This window comes from Macrobrachium nipponense, chromosome 22 (assembly GCF_015104395.2).
Source record: "Macrobrachium nipponense isolate FS-2020 chromosome 22, ASM1510439v2, whole genome shotgun sequence".
NCBI lineage: Eukaryota > Metazoa > Arthropoda > Malacostraca > Decapoda > Palaemonidae > Macrobrachium > Macrobrachium nipponense.
Genome location: NC_087213.1, coordinates 1484076 through 1502174, shown reverse-complemented (window position 1 = coordinate 1502174; position 18099 = coordinate 1484076). Strand labels below are relative to the sequence as shown.

Below are 18099 nucleotides of genomic sequence, written 5' to 3'. Positions count from 1 at the left end.
ATGCAATTAAATGAAATTATACCAACATATCAAAAACTATTTTGGAAATGATTTTCATACTTCAAAAGATATATCAAAATTATAATGATCATATGTAGTTTACCTAAACCAATGAATCACATTTCAAGACTCAAGGGTCACATAGAAGATTTGTTTTTGGATGAACAGTGAAAAGTGGAGCACAGTAATGCTGAAGGGACTGAACAAATGGTTATCTCCTGAAAATGGTTATCTCCTGAAAGTTTAAACTCTCAACAGCCTTATCATTCTTCATGATGAGGTTACAGCAATAACATTAGCTACTTATATGAAAAAATCTAGCAGACTAAACAGGAAAATACAGATACAAAGCAGGCTAATACCAGAAACTCAAAACTGAAAGGAAGAGCAATTTCAAAGGTAACACCGATTACGAATATATAACTTGGAAATCAGCCTACCTTAGCCAACAACTAATCCATCTAAAATCAATTAATTGATATTCTTTTCTAACTTTCAGAGCTCTCATGGAGAGACTGATGGTCAGATAAATACATAAGGATGAATACATAACTTCCTACTAATAATAAAACTGCTATACAAAAATGATATTGTTATTTTACAATAAAGTTTTGTACATACTTACCTGGCAGATATATACTTAGCTTACGTCTCTGACGTCACGACAGAATTCAAAACTCGCGGCAAATGCGACAGGTAGGTCAGGTGATCTACCCCACCCGCCGCTGGGTGGCAGGTGTATGAACCAATCCCCCTTTCCAGTCATAATTTTTCTTCCACCTGTCTCCTGAGGGGAGGCTGGGTGGGAGGGCCATCAATCGTATATATCTGCCAGGTAAGTATGTACAAAACTTTGTATTGTAAAATAACAATACATTTTTGTACATGAACTTTCCTGCCAGATATATACTTAGCTGATTGACACCATTGGTGGAGGGAAAAAGACAGAGCTAACAAGGAAAAAGGGGAAACAACATCTGTTGTAGGATACTAACAAACCTTGGTTCTTACCTGATAAGGCTGAAGACTTCATAGTTACTGTCTATTAGTCTGCAAAGCCTGAAGAGCTACAGCGAGGGCGTGACCTACAGCTGAAAAGACTCTTTGGGTCTACCGAAGGGATTTGATCCACTTACTCAGTAGAATCCAAGTCGGATCATGTCAATGGGGATTCGCCCTCTTAAATGACAGAGCCTGACCACTACCAATGAGGGAGCTCTAGAACAAACAGATCACCTAACCATTCTAATGTTAGCAATACGAATAGAAAGAGATGCCTACCCGCATCCTCTTTCAAACAACCATAAAAAACACAACACAAACAATAGGGGAAAAAATTTACAAAGGATATGCTTCAGCTCCTGCCCCAGCACCGAATCCGCCGATACATACGGGCCTAACGCGAAGCACTTCTCGTAAGTAATCTTGACGTCTTTAAGGTAGTAGTTCGCGAATACTGAATTGCATCTCCAGAATGTTGCTTTCATCAGATTCTGGAGTGACATATTCTTGTTTGAAAGCCAAGGACGTCGCAATGGCTCTTACCTCGTGAGCCTTGACTTTCAAAAGCTTGAAGTGATCCTCACCGCAAGCCAAATGTGCTTCCTTCACGAGGCTTCTAATGAGAAGGACAAAGCATTTTTAGACAAAATGGTATACTGGGATCCTTTACAGAGCACCAAAGTCTGTCCTTAATGCCCAACCCTTAAGAGACTTCTCCGCTGGAGGTAGTATATTAAAGTCCTCACAGGGCAAAGAGTTCTTTCTGGCTCTTCCCCTACCCGGGGAGCTAAGCCTGGAACCTCAAAACTCCTTGGCCAAGGATTTGAGGGGTTCTCGTTCTTAGCTAGAAAAGAAGGAAGGAAGGAACAAATCACGGAATCTCCTTTGAAACCTACCCTTCCTTCTAGAGCATGAGCTCACTAACTCTTTTGGCAGATGCTAAAGCCAAAAGAAACAGAGCCTTCTTCGTAAGATCCTTGAAAGAAGATGACTTGGGGAGGTTCGAACTTCGAGGACCTCAGGAAACGAAGAACCACATCCAGGTTCCAGCTCGGAATTTGAGACGAGGGTTTCTTGCAAGTTTCAAAAGATCTTAGCAGATCATGTAGTCTTTGTTGTTGGAGATATCTAAATTCCTGTGCCTAAACACAGAACTGCTAAAACATGCTCACCCGATATCCTTTGATGGTCGAAACTGCCAAGACCAGCATTTTTCCCTGAGAAAAACCAGGAAATCTGCGATTTGGGTCACAGAGGTACTGGAAGAGGAAAGCTTCTGGTTTCTGCACCAACGGCGAAAGACGTCCACTTCGACTGGTAGACACTAAGGGTAGAGGCTTCTAGCTGATGCGATAGCCTTCGCTGCCTTATCTGAAAACCCCTTCGCTCTGACAAGACTTTTGACAGTCGAAAGCCAGTCAGATTGAGAGTGGGGAGGTTTCTGTGATACCTGTCGAAGTGGGGTTGTCTGAGCAGATCTACTCTTTGTGGAAGAGCTCTTGGAAAGTCCACCAGCCATTCCAGTTACCTCTGTGAACCAATCTTGGGCCGGCCAGAATGGAGCTACCAGCGTCATCCTTGTCGCTTCCGAGGCCGCAAACTTTCTGAGTGTTTGACTCAGAATCTTGAATGGAGGAAAAGCATAGACGTCCAGACCTCTCCAGTCTAGAAGGCAAAGCATCGACTGACACTGCTCCTGGGTCCCGAGATCGGGGAGCAGTAGAGGTCTATTCTCTTGTTCTTTGCTGTCGCAAAAGGTCGATATGAGGTCTGCCCCATAACCTCCACCACAGGTCCTGGCAAACTTCTGAGTGCAGAGTCCACTCCGAGGGGAGCACTTGATTCCTCCTGCTCAGGAGATCGGCTCTGACATTCCTTTCTCCCTGTATGAACCTGGTGAGGAGAACGATCTTCCTTGCCTGAGACCACAACAGCAAGTCCTTCGCTGTTTCGTACAGGGAGAAAGAGTGCGTCCCCCCTGCTTCCTTATGTAAGCCAAGGCTGTGGTGTTGTCCGAGTTGACCTGAACTATAGCATTTCGGACGTGGGGCTCGAAGGCTTTTAACGCCAACCACACTGCTATCAACTCTTTGTTGTTGATGTGCCAGGACACCTGTTCCCCCCCCCCTCCCAGGTGCCTGACACTTCTCTTGACCCTAGGGTCGCACCCCAACCCGTCTCCGACGCGTCGGAAAACAATACTTGGTTCGGGTTTGGCATGTACAGAGACAGACCTTCTGCAAATCGGAGAGGATCTGTCCACCACAGAAGGTCCTTCTTGATTCCTTTTGATATCCTGAAGGAGAATTCCAGGTCTAGAGAGAGACACCTCCAGTTCCGGTAAAGGAAGAATTGGAGAGGTCTGAGATGCAACCTTCTAGAGAAACGAATTGCTCCAGCGAGGAAAGTGTCCCCAACAGACTCATCCACTCCCTCGCTGTGCATGCATCTTTCTCTAGGAAGGTCGTTAGTTTCTCTTGGCAACGAGCAATCCTCTCTGGTGACGGATATGCCCGAAAATCCGGAGAAACCATCCGAATCCCCAGATATATCAGCTCTTGACTGGGGATTAATTGTGACTTCTGGAAGTTCACCAGAAGCCCCAACGAACTTGCTAAAGTCAGTGTCTTTTGTAGGTCCTCCAGACATCTTTCTTGTGAGCTTGCTCTGATCAGCCAATCGTCTAGATAGAGAGACAGCCTCACTCCCTCCAAATGTAGCCACTGCGCTACATTCTTCATTAACCCGTGAAAACTTGAGGGGCTGTCGAAAGGCCGAAGCACAAGGCCCTGAATTGGAAGATCTTCCCTCCCATCATGAATCTCAGAAACTTCGCCGTGAAGAAGGATGGATAGGCACATGGAAGTAAGCGTCCTGAAGATCTAGGGACACCATCCAGTCCCCTGGACGAAGAGCCCGCCAACACTGAAGAAGTTGTCTCCATGGCGAACTTCCTTTTTTTCTACGAAGACATTCAGGGCGCTTACATCCAGAAAACCGGTCTCCATCCTCCTGAGCTCTTATGAACTAGGAACAGTCTGTTGTAAAAACCCGCAGAATGAGGATCTTTCACTAGTTCTATCGCCTCCTTCTCCAGCATAAGATCTACTGCTAGAGAGAGGGCTTGATTCATGATGGGGTCCTTGTACTTGGCTACCAACTCCCTCGGAGTTTCGTCGTCAACGGAGGTCTTGATAAGAAGGGAATGAGGTAGCCTTTGCGGACAATCGAGATGACCAGTTGTCCGCCCCTTTCTGGGCCCAGACGTCGGCAAACTTCAGAAGTCTGGAGAACTTGAATCCTACTTCTTCCCTCTGATGGATCTAGAGAATGTCTTCTCGTTTAGTGGGTCTAGATCCTCTAGAGGAAGAAGCTCTGGCAGGAGGGACTCCTCGAAAGGGCTCCTGCCTAACTGGAGTCTCTCTTGGTTTTAGCTTGGAAAGAAGAGTGAGGCTTCCTGGTAGACTGGGGCTAGCATGTCCTGTGTAGCCTTAGCTGAAAGGGCACAAGAAACATCCTGAACGATCTTCTTAGGGAAGAGTTGAGGAGAGAGCTGAGAATACAGGAGAGAGGCTCTCTGAGCATGCGATACTGATTTCGTCAGGCAACGAACAGTACACAGATCTCTTCTTGATCACTCCCGCTCCGAAAAGTGGAGCTACTTCACTCGATCCATCCCTCACTGCCTTGTCCATACACGTGAGAACACTGATAAGATCCTCAGGAGAAATGGAATCCGGGGTCTGCGTCTTCTTGGCCAAAACGCCCAAAGACCAGTCTAGGAAGTTAAACACCTCCAGGACTCGGAACATTCCCTTCAACAGGTGGTCAAGCTCATTCATCCCCATGTCGTCTTAGCAGACATGAGGGCAGAGCGTCGAGAGGAATCCACCAGTGAAGAGAAGTCCGAGTCGGCCGAGGATGGAAGAACGAGGCCCAAGGGTTCTCCCGATTCATACCAGAATCCTAGTTTCCCAGTAAGCTTAGAAGGAGGGAAAGAGAACACCGTCTTCCTTCTCTTCCTTCGAAAGAAGCCACTCACCAAAACCTCTAAGCGCCTTCTTCATAGAGATTGCAGGCTTCATCCTGACACAGGATGAAACCTTCGAAGTTTTCGAAGTCGAAAATAACGAAAGAGGCGCGAGGGCGGGGCGACAGAGAAAGGGCGTCTCCAAATTCCTGAAGCAACAGGTCCGTCAAACGCTTGTATGAAGAAACGGAGGAATCTTTAGGAATTTCTTCTTCCGAGGGATCCTGTTCTTCTTCCGCCGAAGATCCTTCACGATCCTTACGATGAAAGGCTGTCTTGTCCTCAGCCGAGAGTCCATCCTTGGAAGAATGTCTGGAAGAACTCTGACATCTGAACCGGAAGTTATAACTTCCGTTGAGCTTCTGCCTGAAAACTCCTTCTTGTCAGGATGAGGGCGTATTCTAGGCTCTTGGCGCCTAACGAACGCAGGGCGAAAATCTGGCGAAGAGCGCCTATCAGGCGAAGAGCGCCTATTAGGCGAAGAGCGCCTATTAGGCGAAAAGCGTCTATCAGGCTCCTGGCGCCTGTCTAAAGGAGAGCGGCTGCCCTGGCGAAGAGCGCCTGTCATGCGGGAAGCGATTATCAGGCTCTTGGCGCCTGCTGCGAGAAGCGCGAATCTCTGGCGACGAGCGCCTACCAGGCGAGAAGCGTCTGCAGATTCGCGCCTAACTCGAGGAGAGCGAAAATCGGGAGAAGAGCGCCTACCAGGCTCTTGGTGCCTGCTAAGCGAAGGGCGGCTGACAGGAGAAGAGCGCCTGTCTACCAAAGGGCGTCTGTCACAGGAGAGCGAAAGCCTGAAGGAGAGCGGCTACCATGAGAAAAACGCCTACCAGGCTCCTGGCGTTCTGCCAGCGGGAGAGATCCTGTCTCTAGACGAGCGCCTGTCAGGAGAGGCTCGTCTACGGAAGCATGCCCCTTGTCCGACGGAGAACGATGTCCGCAGGAGAGCGCCATGTCCTTTGAAGAGCGCCTGCGTACTACGATCCACTCATGGAGAGAGGGCGGTTACTGACGAATAGCGTAAGCCTGGAGAAGAGCGCCTGGACTTCTTTACCAGGAGCGAGACGTCCTTCCTACGACCAGAAGTCACAATCAAGGAGTCAGCCAGAGCCGTAATCTGCGCCTGCAGACTAGCCAACACACGTGTAGGAGACTTAACAAAGTCCTTCACGGGAGACGCAGCTCGATCCTTACTAGGAGAGCGAAACTCCAAAGAAATCCTCGGTTTCTTCACATCCAATCCAGGATCTTCCGAAAAAACTTCAGGGCTGGAGGGGAGAGCGGAAGAAGCCTGCCAGGCTCTCTTCGACGGCCGAGAAGCTTCCGAGGAGCTCCAACCACGTTTGGGCGAAGGAGAAGGCGAAGACGAGAAGCATTGCCGTAAGACTTCTCTCTTGGCGCGATCCAAGGTAGCCCCTGGGATCGAACATCAGGCGCTACCGAGGGGACGCCTGACCGGTGGGGGTTCTCCCTAACCTTCCTGCGGCTTTCGACTTTCCTCCTCCACTGGGTCTGGGAGTCTGGAAGAGGTCTAGGCCTAGAAGCATTAGGGAGCCGATCAGACGCACCCTCCACTGCACTGGGATCACTGCACAAATTGCTATCACTCTTACCTTCTAGCACTTTAATTTTCAGCTCCATGCTGCGAATAGTGGCTCTCATAGTGTCCACCTCCGAAGGCGCATCTTCGGGTTCGGTGCAGGAAGCAGGGGCTGAAACTGGTAAAGGTGCTACGTCTACAACAGGGTTATCAACTTCAAACTCGCTAGCGCGAGACCTACTAGAACTCCTAGATGAAGCTTTCCTAACCTTGTCCTTCTCAAGCTTTCTTACATAAGAAGAAAGCGCCATTCCATTCTTCTTCATTCAAATTACCACATCATTACAAGGGTTAATAAATGAGCAGTCATTCCCCTACACCTCATGCATACTGTGTGAGGGTCTACCGCAGCTTTCGGTAGCCTCACCTTACAATCGCTAACAGAACAAACTCTGAACATAGTTGATTTCTTAATTTCTAAATCAGGGACATAATGAAATTCCAAGAATAATCAAAAGAATAATCCAAAAACGGTCCACAAATCGCAAATGCCAAGCCAAGGATCAGGTACTTCACCAAAAGTCCGATGAAACAATCCAGGGCGAAAACGAGTAATAATCCAAAATCGAGAGGTATCGACAACAGATGTAGTCGACACCGGCGACAGAAAAATTATGACTGGAAAGGGGGATTGGTTTCATACACCTGCCACCCAGCGGCGGGTGGGGTAGATCACCTGACCTACCTGTCGCATTTGCCGCGAGTTTTGAATTCTGTCGTGACGTCAGAGGACGTAGCTAAGTATATATCTGGCAGGAAGTTCATGTACAAAACTATATAAACAACTTACACCATTCAAACATTTTAATATTTCTTTCTACTATAAAAGAAAGAAATAAAAGTCATAAGACTACTTACAATCTGCAAATTCTTCAAGTTCTTGATTTCTGGAGAGAGAACTTCAAAATCGTTGTCACCCATATACAAGGCTCGCAGGGATTCTGTAATTTATGTAAACAGTACAAGTTACTCTATACATATGAGCTATTTTAAAACTGTTTATTGCATACAAATCCCTTTTACTAACACCCCCAAACTGCTTTCACAGGCAGTTGATTAACTTTTCATTAACAACTTCAAGCCAACTTTACATTCATTTATCCAGCAAGCACCTTGAATTGGTTTGGTACAAAAATTGGCAGCTGGTTTTCGGTAATTAGGTAAAAATCTACCTAATGATGGTAGTTATTCATATAGTTACAATCAACCTCTTTTGTCTGTTACAAATAACTTATCCTTCCTCTACTTGCTGGACACATTAATCTCAGCTTTACTCACATGCACCTTCACATCACCCCATTCAAGAAATTCCTGCCACTCTTTTACGTCTTTGAAATTCTTCTTCACTCTGTCATAATCTTCCACAGCCAATGCATATAACAATTCCAGTTGATTTTCATTCCTTATCCCTTAACTCAGTGCATCCATAACCAGTGCAAACAGAAGCAAAGTATTGATTATTGCAGTAAACCACTTTAAACATTCTGTTCTGCTGCAGGCTGCTACTCTAGTTTGTCCTTGTTCTTTTACATTTGACATTGATTATCATGATATTTATCATATAAAGTGTTGTGAAAAATTAGCGCACGAATTTTACAAGACATATCTTCCACCCCTCTGTTATTTTCTCCTTTGTAACGTAAAGATTGTTTGTCAAGCATATGGCAGATTGGCAGCTGTAATGAAATGGTTCCTTTTTGTATGTGTGCATTTATTGGTCATTGCTTCTCCTCCCTCATTGTTTAATGGCAAAATTCATGTTGTTTTGTAAATTATATGAAAAACAAAGGAATGTCTCCTTCTCAACAAAAATTAATTTTATAAAAATGACTAACCCAATCCACACGGCTATAAAACCCCCTTGGATGCCGCTCTTGGCCTTTCTTCATTAATTAACTTGGTACAGTTAACAACACGTCTGGGTCTTGAACGTGGCACGCGGGTGTGAGGTGATGAGGCTGAAGGTGATTGACCAGAATTGGACAAATTAAGTAATTGTTCCTTTTTGTAGCCATCATTGGGCTAATTGAGTTTAATCATTATTGCGCATGTTCAGATTTTTTTAACGTGTTGGCACACTTGTTGCATTAAGAAAGCGTAATTTGATTTTGTGGAATTCTTAGTGTTTTAGAGTGGTCGCGTGGCCACAATGAATTTGTCCAAGTGTGGTGTGCTGAGCCACCTAAGTTCCGTTTATGTACTTTGCTTTGTTAATTTCTGAATGAGTTTAGTTTAGTAATAGAGATTGTAAAAATAACGTATTTACCTATCAGTTGTTGTGCGCACGGGCAGGAACCTGTCCATCATTAAGGTAGGGCTATCAGCCCTTAACATTGGGCACGAACTAGTGAAAGTCGCTATAACATTCGCAACATAAAGAATGGAATAGAATATAAAATTTATGCCAAAGGCCAAGCACTGGCACCTATGAAGTAATTCAGCACTGCTAGGAAAATTGAGAGTACAAACATTTTATATGTGTAACTGGAGGAAAAAACTTGTAACTGCACTAAGAAACAATTGTCAGAAGAGGGTGGAGAGTAAGAAGAGAGAAAGATTATGAATGGAAGTACAGTAAGAAGACTGAAAGGGGTGGCAGCTATGTGCTGAAAGGGAGGCTGCAAAAAATCTCAAGTAGAGTAATGCCTAAGTGCACCACATGAGGTGCACTGACGGCACTACCCCCTCCAGGGGCAGGGTGAGGAGCAATTATAATGGTAGTCAGTAAAGCAGTAGATGTGGGAACACATCTAAGGGAACCAAGGAAAGAGAACATAGGTGAAGACCTAAACTATGTGGGAAAGTCCTGGAAACCATATCTAACCATAAAGCATGAAGCTTACATAAGCATGTTGAAGGTGGTTGATATACACTCTTGGAAAAAAAAATTGGATGTTATTACCAAGCATGAAGAAATTGCCAGGAAGACTTTCTCCTTCTGATATGTTGTTGTAAGTAAAATCCAACACTTCCAGGACAGGGAAAGAACCAAATCCTCGTGGAAGAGCATCTAACCGATTCATTCTGAAAATGAGAAAAAAAAAAGTAATTACTGCTAGCACTCTTCTTTGCTGTAAGAAATTAAGTTAAAACATGCAATGATTTGTCATTAATACAAATACCAATGGCATTGTTAAACTGTTTTAAGAATAAAAATATGAATGGTTGTTAAGCTACTTTTATAATGAAAATGAATAAGTTCCATGCAAAGTTAATAACTCATTACTACTTCAATCTCTACGACACTTTCTAACTTTAACCAGTGCTGTTTAATATGTAATTATGATCTGCAATCTGTAGTACATTTCAAAATACTAACCCAACGTTCAAGATACGAAGCTTGTTCAGAGATGAGATGGATGTTGGCAACTCTTCAATAATGTTATCAAACAAGTTGAGGATTTCCAGGTTGATAAGATTGGCGATTGCTGGTGGGATCATTGTCAGACGATTGTGAGTGAGTGTCAGTCTTGTGATGTTCTCCAATGACACTGAAAACAAATTTTAAACCAAAATGTTAATATTAAATAATTACAGACACCATCCTACTTACAAACATTCAGATACATACAAACTATACATACTTAAATAGGCATGAAGAGTACAGTAACCAACTTACAAAAAATTCAACATCCAATCAGCCGCCAGGAACGTAACTTGTTTGTAAGTAGGGTGGTGTCTGTAACCAACAAGATGTCTTGTGAAACATAGGATGGCCTTTCTTTCATTTTGTATGGGCCTATAAACTGGTGCACAAGTATCCTACCACAAGTTTCTACCCTTAATTGTTACTGAGACAGATGGCAATATAGGAACCTTCCATCTTCGTGTCTAATGGGACACTAAAATTGTTGGTAATAAGCCCTTCTAACCTATGCAGGTCTTTGTTATCCAACATGCACCACAACAATAACAAAAGTAGTAAAACCATGACCTACTGTGAGAAAATATATGTACCTCCCTACCTGGTGTTAAGTTATATGAATACTGGATTAGTCATGAACTGATCAATGAGTAAAGTATAACAGGACAATGTAAATGAATAACTGCAAGTGTCATGTCTACAACATATTTTGATCTCCAGTTGCTTATATATAACTGACAATACAGTAGCCTCTCAACTTATTAGATGCTTTGATAATTCAGGGGCTTGGCTAATTTAAGGGCATAGCCTATCCTACTAGTAGCCTTGTCTAGCTGTGCAGGATCATAATTTTAACCCCACATTACTCGTCTAACTAATCTGGTATACACACACCCAAAACTAACCTAGCTTCATTTAAGCACACAGCCTTGTCTAGCCTAGTTTAAACCAGAAGGTGCGGCGAGTCACTAAAATCAACTCTTTATATGCTGCACAAGGATGATGTCGATATGATTGATACTTTATTTTCAAATATTGTGGTAAATTTAGTCTCTCCCCTTAGCTGTTTCAGTGATGCCAACAGTGTTATCACACATTCAGCTCACTCTTGAGCATAAAATATGCCAGATTTCTCTTAATCATAATATAAAAGTAGCATAATTGTAAACCTTCTGTCAGCCCCAGGGGGTGGGACCAGGGAGGCTTTCATATTATCTGCGACACAAGGAGAATACAGCCATGTATTACATTAGGCGATAAGTTAAAAAATGAGCAAGAAAATATTGGTTCCATTACTGTTGTTGCTAATGCATAATATTGCCGTAGTCCCTAAGTGGCAACCCCCAGCACCTATTGGGTTACGGGCATAGCCTAACTTAGCCAGGTTTAAGGGTAACCTTGCCTTGCCTAGTTTAAGGATATAGGCAAGGCGATAATCCTACAGTTTAGGAGTCCAAATTCACTGCTCCATTTGTGTATTTCTTCTTTTGACAGATCTGCCACAAATCAGGAGTTTATTGGCTTTCTGAAGCAGAAATTGTATAAAAAACTGGGTGATAAAGCTCTGCACCTCACATGAATAGTGGTGTAGTCTACCTGAAACTGTGTTTGTGGAATGAGAGCTAAGGAACCAGGTAGGAGCTTGACATGGGCTCTTGCCCTTCAGCAGTCACTTTTTGATAAATCTGAAAAAATGAAGTTTATCTACTTAAAGAAATAGTAGATACTAGGCTATAGCTTCACGATTTTCTCAAAATTCTCTGGGTCGTTATCAAATAAAAATTGTTTATGTTTTTATTTACATTCCCCCTTTATTACCTTTGTTTTTACAATCTCTACTTCTGTAAGTAGATAGATAAAGGGCTCTTTTTTTTTTTTCTTTATTGTTTTCCACGATTCAATAAATAGGGTAAACAACCAAGCGGACCGGCCAACTCACCGACTACCGCGGTTTTGGCCACCCTCCGAAAAAGTACTTTAACACATCCTGACACCAGAGATGGTCATCAGTCATGAGTTGTTGGTGGTGATAACAGGAGCTCAAGACCTCTACTCTCCTTTTGAAGTAAGTATTTTCTCCAAAGTTAGAAATGAAGGCCATAGGTATTTTAAGATTTAAACAGAGGGTAATGAAAAGTGTGGCCAACGCAGTGCACACTACCCTAAAACACTTTCGAAATTCTTACTTACGATTAAAAAAGCTTAGAAGATTGATGTCATCTCAATGTTTGAGGAGTCACTTGTGTCAACAAACTTCCCATTTCCTGAGCTAAATCCGCACACCACTTGTACCCATAGACGCTGGGGCACTTTCATCACAACAATCATAAACCCAACCTCTAACCAGTACTTATCTAAGGAAACTACAGTATTCTTTGTGGCGTTTTGCATTCTTCAATTGCTTATCAGTGTTGTCAATTGGTATGTGTTCACCCTCCAAAGTGGGTATAAGACTTACACAAAACTGGGGAAATAAGTGAAATTAGCTTATCTATTTGTAGTATATATACATATTACAGCAATTTTATCATTACTGCATTACTATGATAACTAGAATTCATGGAAACAGTTTGTAAATGCATCGGCGTATGTGACGCTCTACTAGATTGGCAACGATGAGTCTTTTTGCCGTCGTCTGCTCGTACTTGTGAAATATCTGTAATTTTGGGGGGTTAATTTGGTTGCAAAAAAGGGATAATAGACATGAATTAAATAAACATTTTGAAGTAACAAAGTAAAGTTAAACTAAATAATGAGAAAAGTAAACAATTAAGGGAATAAAGCTTTGCACCTCATAAACAGTGTAGTCGTCTGCTGCTTGTAACTGTGTTTGTGGAGTGAGCGCTTAGGAACCAGGAACAGCAACATGGTTCAAGTGCAATTTGGAGTGAATTAAGACCAAAATGTGTATAATTACAATCAAATAAGCATTGTGGACTTTCAGTTGTGATGGCAGAAGGATAAAACCACCGATTACAAGGTAAAAATGAATTCGGTTCAAACCATGACCCCGGGAATAAAAAGTTTCATACTTTCAGTAATACGTATAGGCAACGACATGTTGTTTTATTGCGCTGATTACAACTGCAATCTTGAGAAAGATCAATAAATGTTACATATATATGCTAACATTGTTCAAATGAGTGCTGGGAAGGCTGGGAGAGATGGTGGATTGTCTGTGGTTAGAACTGCCAGTCACGTGATTGCTGCCTTATTGGAGTTCAAAACTGCCTTGAAAACTTATTTTAAGAAGAACTCACTTGCTTATTTTAGTTCGTATGGGGCTTTCATATATCACATTATGTTGACGAAACCTCAATCTTTTGAATGGTATGCTTAAAGTTGTAATTGTATTCTTGTTTCACCAATTAAATATAGAGTGAATAAGGCCTGACCAGCGCGATGACGATGGATTGTCTGCAGTTGTTTAACCTAGGTAGTAGCCTAGTAGGTACTTAATAGATGCCTAGATCTGTGCTAATCGTTAGGGGGAAACACCAGCGACTACCAACCCTTATTACGGTGGACGGGTCTTATTCACTCGATATTTAAATGGTGAAACAAGAATACAATTACAACTCCAAGCATACCATTCAAAAGATTGAAGTTTCGTCAACATAATGTGATATATGAAAGCCCCATACGAATTAAAATAAGCATGTGACGCTCTTCGTAAAATATGTTTTCAAGGCAGTTTTGAAATCCAATATGGCGGCTACCGTGTGGATGTACAGGTTCTGATCAGTGACGACAACCATCTTTTCCAGCCTTCCCAGCACTCATTTGAACAATGTTAGCGTATATACGTATGTAACGTTTATTGATCTTACTCAAGATTGCAGTTGTAATCAGCACAATAAAACAACATTTTGTTGCCTATATTACTGAAAGTATGAAACTTTTTATTCCTGGGGTCATGGTTTGAACTGAATTCATTTTTACCTTGTAATCGGTGGTTTTTATCCTTACTGCCATCACAACTGAAACTCCATAGTGCTTATTTGATTGTTATTATAACATTTTGGTCTCAATTCACTCCACATTGCACTTTACACAAGTTGCTGTTCCTGGTTCTTAAGCGTGCGCGCCACAAACACAGTTACGAGCAGCAGACAACGAAACTGCAAAGTTTTATTCCCTAAATTGTTTACTTTACTCGTTATTTAGTTCAACTTTACTTTGTTGTTTAAAAATTTTAATTTAATTCATGTATATTATCCCTTTTTTGCAACCAAATTACCCCGAAAAATTACAGATATTTCTAAAGTAGACACAATCCAATGTTTCTAACCTTTTCGTACATCTGGCTGCCGAAAACCATAGAGGAACAACTACGGATAAGTGGATTATATATATATATTTTTTTGCTTTTTTGTTTTTGCTAGCACTTTAATAACCGTATGCCAGAAATAAATGTAACCTTTAATGTTTGCATGCTAAGAATGGCAAAATCATTGTTGCCACATTAGTGGAGGCTTCACATACGCCCGATTCATTATTATAAACTGTTTCCATGAATTCTAGTTGTCATAATAATGCAATAATGATAAAATTGCTTTAATATTTATGTATATATACTTCCAATACATAGCCTAATTTCACAAATTTCAACATTTTGTGTGTAGTCTTATATCCAGTTTGGAGGGTCAACACATACTGAATGGCAACAGAGAGAGAGAGAGAGATGAGTAGAGGCAGAGAGAGACGAGAGAGAGAGAGAGACCGAGAGAGAGAGAGGCGAGAGCGAGAGAGAGAGAGAGAGAGGAAGGCGAAGGAACGAAGAAGGAAAGGGGTGGCGGTGGAAGGGGTGGGGGAGAGGGTAGGTGGAGCTTTTTACACATGTTCATATCCATTTCTGCATAATGAAGTTTTTGTCTCTTGGTACAAGGACAAGTGTCGTTATTCTTTACGATAAGTGATTCACGATACCCTTATAAATTACGGCACTGGGTGTAATGCACTATAGCAAAATCTCGTTCTGATACGAGTGTTCGTTACAGAAATAGGCATTGCCCAAAAACGTGCTTGAACTGTCGCTGAAACCCATAGTAGGTATGCTGCTTAGTTGTCAATCAAGTTTTTTGTAATAAAGTATTTTTTATAAGCTAGGTATTGAATAAATTTGTATTTTTCTCAATCAAAACATATGCCCCTCAATGCTAACTTTCCTCTTTTAACGACTTTCTGATCATTGCAAATTCGGCCCCATAATTTCTTATGGTGCGAAAACAGAGGCCCAGGGAACGAAAACGATTGCGTCACACTACGGCGATGATCCGGCATTAAAACATCTTCATATATCCAAAAAGTAATTAATAAAGATATATATGCGCATTACGATTATAACAATTACATGAATAGCTGATAATCTGCATGAATAACTGGTAAACTGTTCTGCAAGAAAGTTGAGTAAAGCAATTATTTACAATAGGTACGAAAGCCAAGATGTCGTGACATCATAATACAGGACTTAAACGAACGTTCTGGTTCCAAAAAATAATTACTTAAATTTGAGTCAGAATCGAGTTACTTTTTCAATGACGAATATTTTCAAATTAATCATCATAAATATGTAAAATATTGATGTTTTACTATTTATTTAAAAAATGATCCAAGTGCACGCTTCGTCGTCTTCTTCTACCAAAACAGTTGTTTACTAACAAACAAGCTGGTTAGGGACCGTGTTATCACAGGAAATGGGAAGTTTATTGACACAAGCGACTACGTAAACATCGAGATGGCGTCAATCTTCAAATATTTCGAGTTGTAAGTAAATATGTTGAAAGCGTTTTGGTGAGATTTGGACTGCCGTGTACACCCTTTTCACTACCCTCTGTTTAAATCTTAAAATTTGGCCTTAATTTCTAACTTTGGAGAAAATACTTACATCGAAAGGAGAGTAGAGGTCTTTAGCTCCGTTTCTCACCAACGACAAGTCGCAAATGATGCCCATCTCCGGTGTCAGGACGTGTTATAATGTACTATTTTGGGGGTTGTACACATTGATCGCACATGGTCCACCCCTGTACCATGCAGTTTTTTTACCCTATCTTTATGTAATGGAGTGAATTTGGGCACTTAGCTAAACTGTAGAATTACCAGGTAAGGCACCCTAGCCAGGTGTAAGGGTGTTGCCTCGCCTACCCTAGTTTAAGGGCATAAGCTTTCCCACCAAGTTTATGGGCGTAGCCTAGCTTAACCATCGAGTAGCCTAGTATCCACGTTCACAAACTAGCGTCAAATCTAGGTAGTAGCTACTATATAAGATCGTACGTCATTAGTAGCGCGGTGAAAAGATGCCGGCCATTAATTAAATCTAGCCTATATATAAGGAATGAGTCACGAGCGGAAACGAAAGGGCGTGGAGGAGGAGTGGTAGTCTAGGACCCAAAGGGACACCTGGAATTTGGAGACATTCTTACACAGTCCTGGGAGCTCTTCCAGCGACGCAATCTGCTTCTCCTGTAGGTCCAGTTCCGGATTTCCAGACTGGATTGCCTCCTCGAGGGTTTTCTTCGCCGCTTTCGACATATTGATGGCTTAAAGATACGGATCGCCTGACGGACGTCTCACGAACTCTCAATTGGGCGACGACTGACGACCTTCTATTAAGATTTGTTTTGTTTACGTTTTTGGAATTAGTAGTGTTTCTCATAGTTACATTCATTTAATTGTCTTTGACAATTCTTTTCCTAAAAAGTACGACAAGGCAAGGTTTGTTATATGTTATATATAGGTAATCAATGTTTCTTTATATCTGACAGATCAGAATAATAAGTTTTGAAATTAAACGTTTACAAAAGTAGGAATTAGTGTTGTTTCTTATGATAGCTTTCTTAGGGGCGAAAGTCTTGTTCGAAAAATACACTAAGTTTTTTTTTTTTTCTTTTTACTTTAGTTTAACCAGACCACTGAGTTAATATTAACTCTCCTAGGGCTGGCCCGAAGGATTAGACATGCTATTTAAAATCTCTATAAATTATTATTTTAAAAAATAAATATATGCTATCTGGAATATAAATTATCTAAAAAAATATATATTTACTATCTGGAATATATTATAAATCACTATATATTATTTTTTATCGTATAAATGATTAAATCTAAGGATTTTTAAAATATCAAAAAGTGAACATTTGTCACTTTCAGATAATATTTCTTTAACAGAATATCTTCTAAATAATATGTCTCTTTGGATTCTATATTTTGGACAGATTTTAAAAATACGCTTTACTGTTATTTGTACATTACATATTTCGCACATAGGTATAGGGGAATGGGGGTTACTCATTAGGTAACCATGTGTCAGTTTAGTGTGACCAATTCTTAGCCGTGTCAATACTACTGAATTCTTGCGGCATTTCTGATAGGATGATGGCCACGGGTCTACAGTTTCTTTTATTTCTCTTAATTTATTGTTAGGATGGTTTTCCCTCCAGTTATTTTGCCATTTTTTCTTAATCACCGATTTACTGTGTCTAATATAATCTTCTAGTGGCAACAATTCTGCTGATATTGGAAGTGTTCTAGCCTCTTTTGCATAGGTGTCTGCTTTTTCATTGCCTTCTAATCTTAGAGTAACAGATATCTTTTGCCTTTCCATTTCATATAATGTATGTCTAATTTCATTTATAATTTTTTTTTTGGAGTATAAGAGCTTATTGCATTTATTGAACGCAGTGAATCGCTAAAGATGGTTACTTCATTAAACTGGTTTTCAGATATAGTTCTTAATGCTGTTTTTATTGCTAGTAATTCAGCAGTGAACACTGATGCTTTGCTTTGTAAGGAGGTTTGGATCTTTATATTGTTTCCGTCAAAACAAGCGAATCCAACTCCCATCATCTTTTGGAACCATCAGCATATATGTGATTTTTATTGTGTATCTTGAATGTTCCAGAACATATTGCTTCATAGCAAGGGGATTATTCAATTTATTAATTGGTATTGTACACAATTTGCTACATATACGGGGAGCACTTATCAACCATGGAGGCATTATTTTGCCAAAATTGTAAAATTTAATAAAGGTCAATGTCATTAAATAATCTATTAGCTCTAACAGGGAAGGATGGGATAATTTTTGTATTCCAGCAACAATCT

The 18099-nt window shown here is 41.3% G+C and overlaps 1 protein-coding gene across 1 annotated transcript in view; it reads right to left on the bottom strand.

Moving 5' to 3' along the window:
- The window catches only part of LOC135198431 (ras suppressor protein 1-like), a gene marked incomplete at its 3' end in the record, with an annotated part of 40859 nt that extends 24259 nt beyond the window's left edge, over positions 1-16600 (bottom strand). The window contains 4 exon segments of the mRNA XM_064225964.1: positions 7491-7573; positions 9535-9656; positions 9952-10123; positions 16419-16600. Coding sequence (XP_064082034.1) covers positions 7491-7573; positions 9535-9656; positions 9952-10123; positions 16419-16527 — 486 coding nt within the window. The 5' untranslated portion in view covers positions 16528-16600.
- Between the last annotated feature and the right edge of the window lie 1499 nt (positions 16601-18099).